Below are 12875 nucleotides of genomic sequence, written 5' to 3'. Positions count from 1 at the left end.
CAGCCAAAGGCTCGTCCCTGACACCGGTGTGGAGGCTCTGAGCGTGCTGAGCAGTAGGCTGGACCCAGAGCTCCCTCAGCCCCCTCATGCCACTCTGCACGAGGCCTTCTTTTTCTCTTACTCTTCCCACAATCCTCAGGGTGGAATGCACACTGGGTGGCCCATTTGATGTCCTTCGTGGGGATTTCCTCCCAAAGCCATGCAGGGGCACTCTCCTGGGATAGGATAATAAGCCAGAGAGATCTAGTTCTCCTGTCGGAGGTTATAATGAATCTATACAATGCACCATTGGGTACAACGCCTGCTGCGTAGAGCTACCCAGCCTGAGCACTTGCGCTGGGGTCTGAAGGTACAGATTTTGGGCTGGCACGTAGCCTCACCAACACTACCAAGCATAGGAGGGATGGGCGACACAAACAAGATGAGTTCTTCGGTGTGTGTGGACTACTGGAAACTGAAATCCTACTCAGCCTTTGGAGGAAGTGTACAGGAGAGGAACATCCCTACAGTAGACACACAATCAACTTAAGTTAATCATAACACATGATCTCTCACTGGAAGGCTGACAAAGAGTGGAGTTTCAACACGAGCAACCTAAACTTAAAAGATTATGCAAACTACACATTTTTACACCACATTTTGTTTACAGGCTAGCAAATGTATAGCAAACCGAACAAAATACCATTTATCATACACTTTTTTTTTTTTTTTTTTGGAAAGAAATGAATCATGTTTAAATTTAGAGTTTTGTTTTATTTCAAGGGAATTTTTAAGAACTTCGGCTAAAGGAGTTACTTTTTTTACAGAACAATCCAACCCTGACTTGAACTCTAACACCCTGCATTACCTAAAGCACTTGATTTTTTTCCCCACACCCCATTCATTTGAATAATTTCAGGTTTGTTAGTAGCCTAGCATGTCTTTACTGAATCTCTGAGCAACAGTTGTCTCCAAAGCTCCAAAAATAGTCAGTTTTAGGTACATTAAGGGCTTGACTCAGTAAAGCTTTTTTAGCACATGCGAAAACAACTGCAGGAACAAAGAGAGACCGCAGGTGACGTTTCACCTCCTCCAATTACCCATTGTAGCACTAAAGAAGCATGTGCTGAAATCTTAATGTACTCAAATCTGCAGTCTTGCTCGAAAATGATTGTAGGAGAGCCATTTCCTGGTGTCAATGCCTTAGGCATGGTATTGTTTTTTTTTGCCGTTTCAATCTCAGAAAGAGGCTTACGGCTAGTTGCTGTTGAGCCATAGACCAACATTACAGACACACTATCATCTCAGCAATGGAGTAGACATCTTCATGACTCAATACTGTGAGACACATATACAGTAGTCTGGCCATCACCATCTCATGAAATAACCACTAACTTGTACTGCGACCCAACGTTCCTGCATTGATCCGACACGAACCTAAAGAGGTTAGTAGCTGGACATAATGAATTAAATCTCATTTTCATTGTCACCTTAAAAAGGCAATAGATCCTTTTTTTGGCTCGTTGATCTTCAGAAGAGATGTTGAGCTGGATTTTGTGTAAGTTGGGGCTTCTCTTTAAAACTCCTGTAAATTCCTGAACTCCACTGATGTCAGTCAGCAATCGTTGCTGAGAAGTAGAGCATGATTATTTTTTTTTGGTGTGTGCGTGTATTTTTTCCCTTCGGCTTTTTCGTACATGAAACTGAATACAAATATTGAAGTATCCCTATTTCAGAAATACATATTTTGTTAAAGAATTGTACATATGGAGATGTATTTTTGCACAGGCATTTTTCGTAAAACTTTTTGGTACAATTGAGATCATTATTATTTATTTAGTAAATGGAAACATTCTAAGATTATTAGAAGTGGTTCACTGCCAAGCAAATAATGCAATACGCCACTCTATCCAAACACAGCTTCTTGTTAGTCACATGCCGAGTTCCCCCAGACAGATTGTTGCCACAGTAGTGGGAAATCATCCACCGTATATATTTATTAATATTTAGGTGTTAATAGTGCTTTTTTTTTTTTTTTCTCCCCATCTCAATCCAAGAGGTCAGAGAATGTGATCAAAATAGCCCGTTACAACTGTGCAAAAGATTTCTGGCTGGCTGATGTATTTTGTAGGACTTTTCTAACTGGAAGAGGGAACAAAACAGTTGTACAGTGCAAAAGGTGCACCACTGTTGCCAAATGTTGTAATTGGATACATTGCTTTTTAATTACTTATTCATTTGCTTTTATTTAACGCTGACAAAAAAAAAGAGAAAGTGCCTGAATTAGTTTCTCATTGACTGTTGTTAAGGCAGAGCTTTTTATTTCATGTATTCATTTTTCCACAGTACTTGAATGTTATATAAAGGTTTAGAAACGTTTTAAACCTGCCTAGGAATCTCATACGTCGCCCTTTTCCCCTTCAAGTAGAGCGGTAACTGATTGATGAAATATGGCAGAGGAGTGACACTGACGTGAGAAAAGCTTCCTGTCTGTCCCTTGTATTCTTTTATGACTACTTTTGATATTAGAAATTTTCAAAGCGAGAGGGATAGATATTTTTGTGGCAAAGTCAGTGATTTCAACCAATGTTTTAGGCAGATAAATGTACTGTTTACCTTGAAATTGTAACTCCACTGTTTTCAGATGACGAAAGCTTTGTGAAGATGTTTGATTAAACAACAGATTTGGAATGTGAATCTAAGATAAAAACAGTTTGCTTTTTGGGGAAGAAGCCTCTCCATATAAACCTATGTACAAGTGTGTATATTTTGATTTCTTTTTTTTTTGGTATACATATTCAAAAATCATTTGATCAGCTGGACTTTTGTGTGTTGGCTGCTATGTAATTCATGAACAAAAACAGTAGGGTAGATTTACTTAATATTTAAAGAAAAGATTGTATAGTATATTTGTTTTGTAACAAGTTTCTGTAAATATATAAAAAAAATAATTTATACAGTTATTTATAAGAAAAATGTGTCAGACTCATCTTTTTTCCCCCCGTTTGCACACACAACAAAGACGAACTCAAAGTTTCCTCCAATTCAGTTTTATTATATACTGTACATAAACCAAAAGACAGGTTGCTCACAAGAAAAGATGGGTATGGATCAATCGCCACATGCTGGACTACATGTTGATCACTCTGGACAGCTTCTGCACTCTGTTGAGCAGGAGATCACCTTTCTTTATGGTTTCTTGGTACTGCCAGTTCTTACTATCAGGTCTGGGAGAGAAAAAAAGACAAGTAATGCACAGTTAGTTGACCATAGACCAAACAGGGATTTAAATGATTAATAGACACATTAAGGTCTTCACCTGTTGGTTTCCACAATCTCATTAACTTTGTCAATCTTGCAATGTAAACGTCCAGCGGCGATAAATCGTGACAGCTCCCTTGGGAAAGAAAAATACCAAAGTGAGTGAAGAAGATACGTTTATGTAAGTTTTAGTATAGAAGTTTATATGAATGTGGGAGCGTACTGGTCGATGAACTCTGTGCTGACTCCAAACGCTTCGGCCATGTATCCCAGCGTGAGCGAGCGGTAGGATTCCAGTAACTGGCTGTAGGCCAGGATGCGCATCTCTCGGACATAGTAACGGTAATGAGGAGCAAACAACCAGTCTTGCTTCATCTCCTGTTCCACTCGAGCTACAGAAGAGAAACAGATGGAACATCTAACAAACACATTTTTAAACAATGACGGAAGACTAGAAGTGCTTTCAATAAACACTGCAAATAATATAGCTTACAGCATCTTAAAGAGTGGCTAGTTAAGCAATAACATTCTCTTAAGTGAGTGACATGTGAAGGCCAAGTGTGGTAGACCATACTCAGAATTTGTCCTCTGCATTTAACCCGTTCAAGTTAGTGCACACACACACACTGCAAACCGTGGACAAACACACACGGAGCAGTAGGCAGGCATTTGTCTGAGGCGCCTGGGGAGTGATTGGCGGTTAGGTGTCTTGCTCAAGGGCACCTCAGTCATTTCATGCCAGTATTAAGAATCAAACCCATGACTTTCGGGTTATCAGTCTGACTTTCTAACCATTGGGCTCCACTGTTATCTTACTTACCCAATGATTGGAAGAATACAGAATAACGGCACTCGTAGAGAGAGAAGAGGTACTGACGGACATCAGGTAAACTGTGCAACACCTCCAAGATCTCAGCTCCTTTAATCACCTGAAAGAAAGCCAGAGATTCGAGGCTTATTTCTATTAGATTCAATTGTATCTGTATAAGGTTTTAGCCATATAACACTTGAAACGCTCAATACAGGAAGCCCTTTGTTAGCAGACAACTTTATAAATTGCACACTTATGTGGAGCTAAAGCACTCATACCTGCCAACCTTGAAGAAATTTTATGAGTACTACAACCCCCGACACCAAGCCCCCCCACCCCCCCACGCGCGAGAACCTGACAGCCCACCGCCAATGTACGCTCCACCGTTGCACACACACCTGTGATAAACCTATGAGATACCTAACACTATATTACATATTATACACATAATATACTTTCACCAATTAAGATTTATTAGTTACTCCATAACCATATACAAGTATGAATGCATGAAAATCTTGTCAGAAATAAAAGTAAACTGAGGACATTCTTTGTAAATAAATAAATCAAAACATTAAATAAATGTGCAAAACTAGCAGTTATCAATATCAAAATCAGTTTGCTAAAAACAAACAACAACAAAAACTATAATTTTCCATGCATAGTTTAAACTTTTGCATCGTTTAACTTGTTAAAGGTTGCAGATTTGGCTTTTTTAAGTAGTGCGTCAGTGAAAGTCTCTTTGTAACAAATGCTGCCTTTGGAGGCAATCATGACTTTTCTTGTCACCAGAGAACTAAGCATCTCTGTGCTCAGGCTAGCACGACATTGTGTTTTGTTTTTAGTGACCAAGCTGAAAATCCTTTCACAGTCTGCATTGCTGTGAAAAATCACACACACCCCAAGCATAACTGTGGAGAGGTTTGCAAAAAGTTTCTTCCCTCCTGATTCCATCACACCTAATTCTCTCCAAGCTTCATCAGCCCGTTTGGTAAGAAAACCATCATTCAAGGTAGAGGACTGAAAGAGCCGAAACTCCTCCTCCACTTCATCCACTGTAACACCATTTCCCAAGAAGCAGGGGAACCTGTCTATGAAGTATGTCAGTGAGGAGAATTTAGCTGTTTGTCGTCTGCTTACATCAGCTACGGCAGCATGACGCAGCAATTCGTCCCCATAGGGGAATTTAGAGAGCATGTACTCAACAGCTGCAGTGAAATATTTCCTTACATCCCTGAAGAAAGCTCCTAAAGGTAAGTTAGCTTGACTTTTGATGAATGTCTTTGTGTCATGTCCAATTGACAGCTCATCATCAGGTAGCTGGTGTTCACTGGATTTGTACAGAGTGGGTTGGCATCCTCTCTTTACTTCTTCCATCATTTCCACAACACAGTCAGGTTTACAGAATGCCAAAAGCATTTTTTGCAACTGTAGCTCCAATATCTGCAGCAATATGGGCACACATGGCTCTTCTTTCTGCAGGTTCTGATTTGCAGTTTCAAATAAAGGTACAGCTCTCTTTAAAAAAAGAGCATACAGCTTTGACTGTGGGTCAGTCAAGAGAGCATACAACTTCTGTGGTTTTGTGACCTCTGTTTTTTCTATCTCCTTTTCCTTTTCTTCTGTTTTCTTTTTGGACAGATCCCTCTGTTTTTTGCCAATTTCTTTTTGTTTAAAAACAAATTGGTTTAAGTCAAACCCCTTAGGTGGTTGAGCTGACTGCCGTGGAGTGCTTGGTCCTGCTGGCAGCTGTTTGGTTGTGGGTCCTGTCTGCTGCCGTGGAGTGCTTGGTCCTGCCGGCAGCTGTTTGGTTGTGGGTCCTGTCTGCTGCCGTGGAGTGCTTGGTCCTGCCGGCAGCTGTTTGGTTGTGGGTCCTGTCTGCTGCCGTGGAGTGCTTGGTCCTGCCGGCAGCTGTTTGGTTGTAGGTCCTGTCTGCTGCTGTTTTGGTATAGGCCCTGCCTGTTGCTGTGTGGAGCTTGGTCCGGTCTTGGACTTTCTCTGGTGGACTTTGGTCTTCAAAAAGCTGGAGGCCAAAGTCTTTGAGATAGCAAGCTTACCCGAGGTAGGTGTGAGAGTTGAGGGCTTAGAGGCAGCTGGGCTCTTCAGAGAGGGATGAGCTGAGGATGTGAGAGGTTTAGCTGCCTTCTTCCCTGCTGCCTCTTCAGCAAAAAACAGAGTCAGAGGTTCCCACTGCTGGAGGAGTCGATTGACACATTTGCCAAGAGCCAGCCATCTGGTCGAGGATAATTTCAAAATCTTCCTGACATCAGTGTCGCACAGCATTTGTAGGTCACGCAGCAAAGCTTTCCTCTTGCTACTCTTGTCAAGGTAGTAGTAGATCAAGATGAGCATGTCTTCAATGTTAATACATAGACTTCTTGAAGCTTTTTCCGCAGCTAAATGCATTAGGTGGCATGCACAGCCGACCATGTAAATGTGGGGATTCTGTGACTTGATGAATGCTGCGACACCTTTTCTTATCCCCTGCATGACAGAGGCGTTGTCAGCAGAAAAGCTTACACAATTGCCCCATGGTATTTTCCTTTTGTTTAGTTCCTGGTCAATGAGATTGTATATCCCTTTGCCAGTAGACTCTCTACACTCAACAATTTTCAGGAGTACTACAACTATTTTTCCAACACTGGGATCATAGACACGGACAACCAAAGGATAAAGCTTGACATCATCCATGTCTGTGCTACCATCGGTTGCAATGCTGAATGGGGAACGGCACATAAGGTCACTGATGACCTGTTCATCATTTGAGGAAAGTGTGTTTAATATAGCTGCTGTCTTGGTTCGGGCACAGCCGTACTGCTGGGCAATTTGACTATCTGGAAACATCTTCTTAAATAATGGTCCAGCATGGTCAGCTATAGACACTGGCACATTGTGCTCAGCAATAAAGTTGGAGAAAAGTGTTTCTGCCCTGATGGTCCGTAGATCTTGATCTCCAAAAAACTTTGTGGTGATCTTAGGGACTGAGGCAATGGCACTTTCCAATTTCTTGTGTTTTGTTCCTTCCACATGGCGTCTGCAATCTGAAAATAGAGGGGGAATTATATTCCTGCATGTTGTTACAAATATTATGAATTACGTCACACACACACACACACACACACACACACACACACACACACACACACACACACACACACACACACAATTAATTGAAAGGATACAAGTAATTTACATTAAAATACATTGTTTGGCTCATCACTAGTACCTTCTAGATTACAATAAATTATTATTACTGTGTAGAGGAATGGCGTGGATGAATGACTGTACATGTATTGAAACTACACAAATGTTGTCTTATATCCTGTCCAATATTTTGTGCCCATATTTTTGTAAGTCTAACCAATAGGAGGCGGAGTGAGCTAATAAATAGGCCTAAGTAGTAATGTGTTAAAGATGAGAGTCAGACCAGGTTACACTTAGCCTTCTGAATTACACTGCGCAAAGCAAAAGTAATACTACCCACTGGAGGAAGAAGGGTTGGTTCTCCACAAAACATAAAATATTCATTTTATTTAATTTTTCGTGTTCGCATTTATGAGGAAAAAACAATGTTAGGGGCGTGACAGTTCTCCGTTACGGACATGACCGCTCTGAAAAGCGGCACTAGTAACTGCTATAAAACATTCACAAAGACCTCAAACAGAAAGCACAAAGCCTTTCTTTAAAATGAATTTCGTTTTGTATAAATTTTATCTTAATTTTAATCAATGTTTCATCGAGCAATTGTCTGGATTCAATAAATAAAGAAGTAAATATAGAAGACAAGAGATAATCACGACACAGAGGCGCCGGCGTGAACTAGAGCTCGCCTCATAAATTAATAAACTCAGCGCCTAACTTACTTGACTCACACAGACCTGTCTACTTTTAAACAGAACAATTCAAAACGAAAGAAAACAGACTGCTCTCTGCTAATGTTATCTGTATGAAATGTGCATTTCTCTCTGGCGCGTTCACTACTGCGAAGATCGCGAGACAGCATCATCAACAACATATTTGCAGTCGACACGACACTGATACAGGAAACACTTGTTTATTAATAAACAATTAAAATTTATCCTTTCTATATTTGACATTATTTATAATCATTACTTTTGCCGGTTCTTTGCGACAGCTTTTACATGTTAGCCTAAGTTACATGAACGCGTGAACTGAACTGAGCTCGTCACAGCTGGACTGCCTGTTATGATGTCAAGGTCATTTTTAATGTTCATAAATTCAATTAGGCTAAAAATAGCCTAACTGTTAACTTTATATTACGTTAATCAGCACCTGGCCTATCTAAAACCTTCTAGATTTCTAGCCATTCCACCACTTTTCTATTCTAACTGCCAAATAATTTCCCCAACTAATGAGAAGGATGGCGGGTTTTATAAGCTACCGTTAGTCTATTGACACTATTAACGTTTATTACTCAAAGTCATCATCCTTTTATTTTTAATATAATTATGTTTTGGGATAGGGAGCATTTGTGTGTGAGACTGTGTTCGTTACCTGTTGCCCCTTGGTGACTGATGTCGACGTCCGTCTTGCAGACGGTGCAGAACGCATGATGAGGTAGCCTGGACATCTGGAGGCAAGGCCATCTCTCACGATAGCGGTCTAAAAATCTTTGTGTTTTCCTAACCTTTTTTTGTGGCGGTTCAGCCATGGCATGAAAGCCTAGGTATCTTATCCATATAGATAATCTTATCCGGCTAGTCTGGCTTGCTTGAGGCACTGAATTGAATTGAGCGCGAAGCATAAGGATAGGAGGGGCAGATGGGCGGCGGTTTAACATGCAGCGCTCTGATTGGCCGTAAGCTTTTCACTCCACTTAAACGCTGTGGCTCAGTGGCAGAATCAGCGTCATAGATTGCATAACTGAAATCGGCGAAATGCGAGAAGCAACAAAATGCGTACCTAGAGAGCAGCGAATCGTACAAGCGTACATATGGGTCAAAATGCGTGCCGAGTACGAAAAATGCGTACATGTTGGCAGGTATGAGCACTTTGTGTTGCTCTGGATAAGTGTTTGTTTAATGCATTAAATATGAATGTATAGATGTGATTCAATAAAGCTGGGGTTTTCAAACGGGTACAGGGAGCCTCAAAGGTTTTAACTCAAGATATAAATTGACAGTTTAACGTGTTGATTTTTAAAACATTTAGAGAATTTTATATTACCATTTCATTGTGCTTTCTAAAGACTAGTCAGAAATCATGAAATGAACCATGATTATCTTGACAGCCATAGTGTTTAACATTAAGAAATCAACAAAAATCTAATTAGAAAAAATGAATTAAAATTTGAGTATTTGTACGAGTTTCATCATTACCTTTTAATAAATTTAACTGAAAATATTTATCTTTAGCTATATAGGCCTACAGATATTTTAATATTCAGTGATAATCAGCAAATTAATTTTGCAAGCAACAAAAAATAATAACTTTTTCTCACACAGTATAACTTGGTCATGTTTGTGGGTCAGTGGCATCAAAAAAATATTTAAAAACCCTGCTCTGAGGAGTGAGGAAGACAAAATATGAAAAATGTCCACACTCCCATTTAAAAGTTTGGGGTTTGTTAGATCTCACGTAATAGTCTCTTATCCTCACCGACTCGAGGCTGCATTTATTTGATGAAAAATACAGTTAAAACAGTAATATCATGAAATATTATTTCAATTTTAAAAAAATGACTGCTTCATAATATATTGTAAAATGTAATTTATTCCTGTGATGGCAAAGCTGGATTTTCAGCATCATTTACTTCAGAGTCACATGATACTTCAGAAATCATTCAAATACGCTGATTTACTGCTTAAGAAAAATCTCTAATTATCAATGTTGATAAATAGAAAGTTCAAAAGAATAGCATTTATTTGAAATAGAAATCGCTTGAAAAATGACACATGTATTAACAGTAACTTTCGGTTAATTTAATGAGTCCTTGCTGAATCATAGTATTAAATAAATAAATAAATTCTTACAGACCCCAAACTTTTGAACAGTAGTGTATACACTGGCTTTTCTGAATAAATATAACATTGTAGCCCAAAGCAAGACAAAAACATTTCGGCCAGATCTTACCTTCTCTCTCAGGTCAGGCCTCTTCAGTGCGATCATACACACATACACAGTGTAAGTAACAAACGTCTTGTAGTCCATAAGCTCATACGAGGTGAACGTGGAGACCGTGTCCAGAAAGAGCTCCGCTGCCTGCTTGAAATCCCGAATGGCCACACAGTAGAGACCCTGATACACCTTCAGACGATTCCTCCGGTCCCAGTCACCACCTTCTTCAATCAGACTGCATGCAAAGTTCATGTGTCAGGCCAACATTTCAGCTTGAGATGCATTTGTTCATTAAACATAAGTATGCACTCTATACCACACCTTTTGGCTTTCTCAGTGTTGCGGGTTATGAGGTCGTTGTCCATATAAAACAGGCCGATCCTCAGCAGGTAGAAAACGATATCTAAGCGATGACCGAGAGCAACAGTCTTGTCATAGGTCTTCCTGAAGGCAGTCAGGGCCCCTTCCTAAATGAACGGCAGAAAAAAATATTATCAGTGCATTTAAAGATAAAGATGAAATAGTGTAATAATCAATATAGCAAGGCTGAACAGATAGAAAGCAGGACAATGAATGTACAAATGCAACATGAGATGTAACCAAAATCATCGTTTAAAAGTTTCAGTACTATTTTTATTTATTTTTTTCCAAGAAATTAATACTTTTATATAGCAAGCATGCAATAAATTAATCAAAAGTGACAGTCAATACATATATAATGTTACTAAATTGATAAGAAATGTTTCTTGAGCACCAAATCAACATATTAGAATGATTTCTGAATGATCATGTGACACTGAAGACTGGAGTAATGATGATGAAAAAATCAGCTTTGCCATCACAGGAATAAATAACATTTTAAAATAGAAATTGTAATATTTCACAATATTACTGTTTTTACTGTATACTTGATCAAATGCAGCTTTGGTGAGCTTCCGTTTAATATTTTTTTTAAATCTTAACCCCAAACTTTAAAATGTAGTGTATGTAATTCAGGTCTAAAAATTAATTATATCTACCAGAATATGCAGTCCACAGTTCTTTCAGGAATTGTTCAAATCATCATCGCTGTGTGAATTCTTACCTTGTCACCGATGCGTATGAGATATTCAGCTTTGGCCATCATGGCATCCCTGATCTCACTCTCGCCGAGGTTCTTCTCAGCGTCTTCCAAAACATCATCCAGCCGCTTCAGCTCGTCCTCGTTTTCTTTCTTCATCTTACTCAACAGATCCGTGTCCGCCTGCCATTTCAGATCTTTACACAGAGCTTCATAGTATGGGGCCATATCTACAAAATAGAGTATCACATCATCACCATATGCACATTTTAGGAGTTTCACTTATATAATACACCCGATTCTTAATATGTATGTAAGGAAATGCATTCAAAAGAGAAACTGTAGAGAAACAATTCTAGATCAAGGGTTTTCAATCTTTTAGATGTCACGAACCCCCAAATATGATTTGTACTTAATATAATTAAATTAAATGCATTTTAAACTGAACTTTCTTAACTAACGTTATATTAAATAATTAATATTTTATTCCATTTAAATCACACCTAACTTGTAATGTATACAATTATAGTGTTTGTTGGCAAAAAATAAATAAGAATGATTTGATAGCAGTTGTTGCCGTCACAAAAGGATAATGTGTTAAATACACAAATATGTCGATTCAAATTATCAATAGCTTTTAAAACCTACCTTGTCACTACAGAAAAAAATCCTTTCAAAAATAATCATTTAAAAATAGTGTAAAGAGAGTGACAATCGGCCCTGGATTAACGTATATTATAATATAGGAATTAAGAACATTAATAACCGACCGACATTCAAAAGTGCCATAAGAAATGTATGATAACCAGCAAATACAGTAACGTTAACGTTAGCACTGCAGCTAATGTGCTAACGTTAACGTTACTTGGTTTAGCCTGTCAACCAACTAAACCCCAAATGGCAGGAAAACGGTAAAGCTCGTGCATTAAACAGCTGAATAAATTGCAGTATTACAGAGACTCTGTAATATATTTGCCAAACGAGCAGCATGTGTGAGTGAATGAACTCACTGTTGAGTTTGATGGCGTCCATCAGCTCGGTCTTCACTTTAGCGTCCTGTTTGTGAGTCAGTAAAAACTTCAGCTGAGCTATTCTCAGATTGGGGTTTTTAGGTAAACCCTCTTCCTCCAGGTTTTCCAACGGCATATTTGCAGAGTTAAAAATATGACTACAGAACAACGGGAGAATATGTTACGGCTGGGAGTGTTAACGATGAACTAGTACTGGCAACGATGACTAGGGGGAAATCTAAACAAAAAAATCGGTTAATTCACTTCCTTCTGCTCGAGACAAGGACGCAGAGTAAAGACAGTCAATCGAAGTCAAACACCGTAACAAAAAAAAAACACTGCCCTCGTCTGGTTGTATGGTACATTGCATCTACAATTATATAAAAAAAAGAGTTGTTGTTTTTTAATCAAATGTATTTATTTTTTACACTGTTTTTCTTTCGTTTTCCTTTCCACATACTCCCTTCCGGCCCCCTTGGGGTCCTTGGGCCCCAGTTTGAAAAACCCTCAAGTTCACAGCCTTTCAATGTTCAATATTCTGATGACCCTACAAAATGATACATTGCATACATTTAAAATAAAGCGATTTTATTCTGGACAAATCCTTCATTTTTATATAGCTAGGTAGCCTATTTTTAGAAGACAAAATGTGACGAGTCATTCCAGTGTCAAAAAT

The 12875-nt window shown here is 38.9% G+C and overlaps 2 protein-coding genes across 3 annotated transcripts in view; one reads left to right on the top strand and one right to left on the bottom strand.

The window, feature by feature from the left end:
• Nucleotides 1-2947, top strand: part of atxn7 (ataxin 7) — a 35482-nt gene extending 32535 nt beyond the window's left edge. For both annotated transcript variants that reach the window (XM_079598366.1, XM_079598367.1), the window contains one exon: nt 4-2947. In XM_079598366.1, coding sequence (XP_079454492.1) covers nt 4-21 — 18 coding nt within the window. In that variant the 3' untranslated portion in view covers nt 22-2947. The remainder of the gene's footprint in view (nt 1-3) is intronic.
• Nucleotides 2948-2994: 47 nt separating this feature from the next.
• Nucleotides 2995-12549, bottom strand: psmd6 (proteasome 26S subunit, non-ATPase 6). The gene is made up of 8 exons (XM_079598365.1): nt 12200-12549; nt 11214-11419; nt 10451-10596; nt 10145-10364; nt 4061-4169; nt 3464-3632; nt 3299-3376; nt 2995-3206 (listed from the first exon to the last, which is right to left on the bottom strand). The coding sequence occupies exons 1-8, from the start codon at nt 12333-12335 to the stop codon at nt 3110-3112; spliced, it is 1161 nt and encodes a 386-aa protein (XP_079454491.1). The 5' UTR covers nt 12336-12549; the 3' UTR covers nt 2995-3109.
• Between the last annotated feature and the right edge of the window lie 326 nt (nt 12550-12875).

This window comes from Phoxinus phoxinus, assembly GCF_949152265.1.
Source record: "Phoxinus phoxinus genome assembly, chromosome: 22".
Lineage (NCBI taxonomy): Eukaryota > Metazoa > Chordata > Actinopteri > Cypriniformes > Leuciscidae > Phoxinus > Phoxinus phoxinus.
This window is presented reverse-complemented; position numbering and strand designations above follow the sequence as displayed.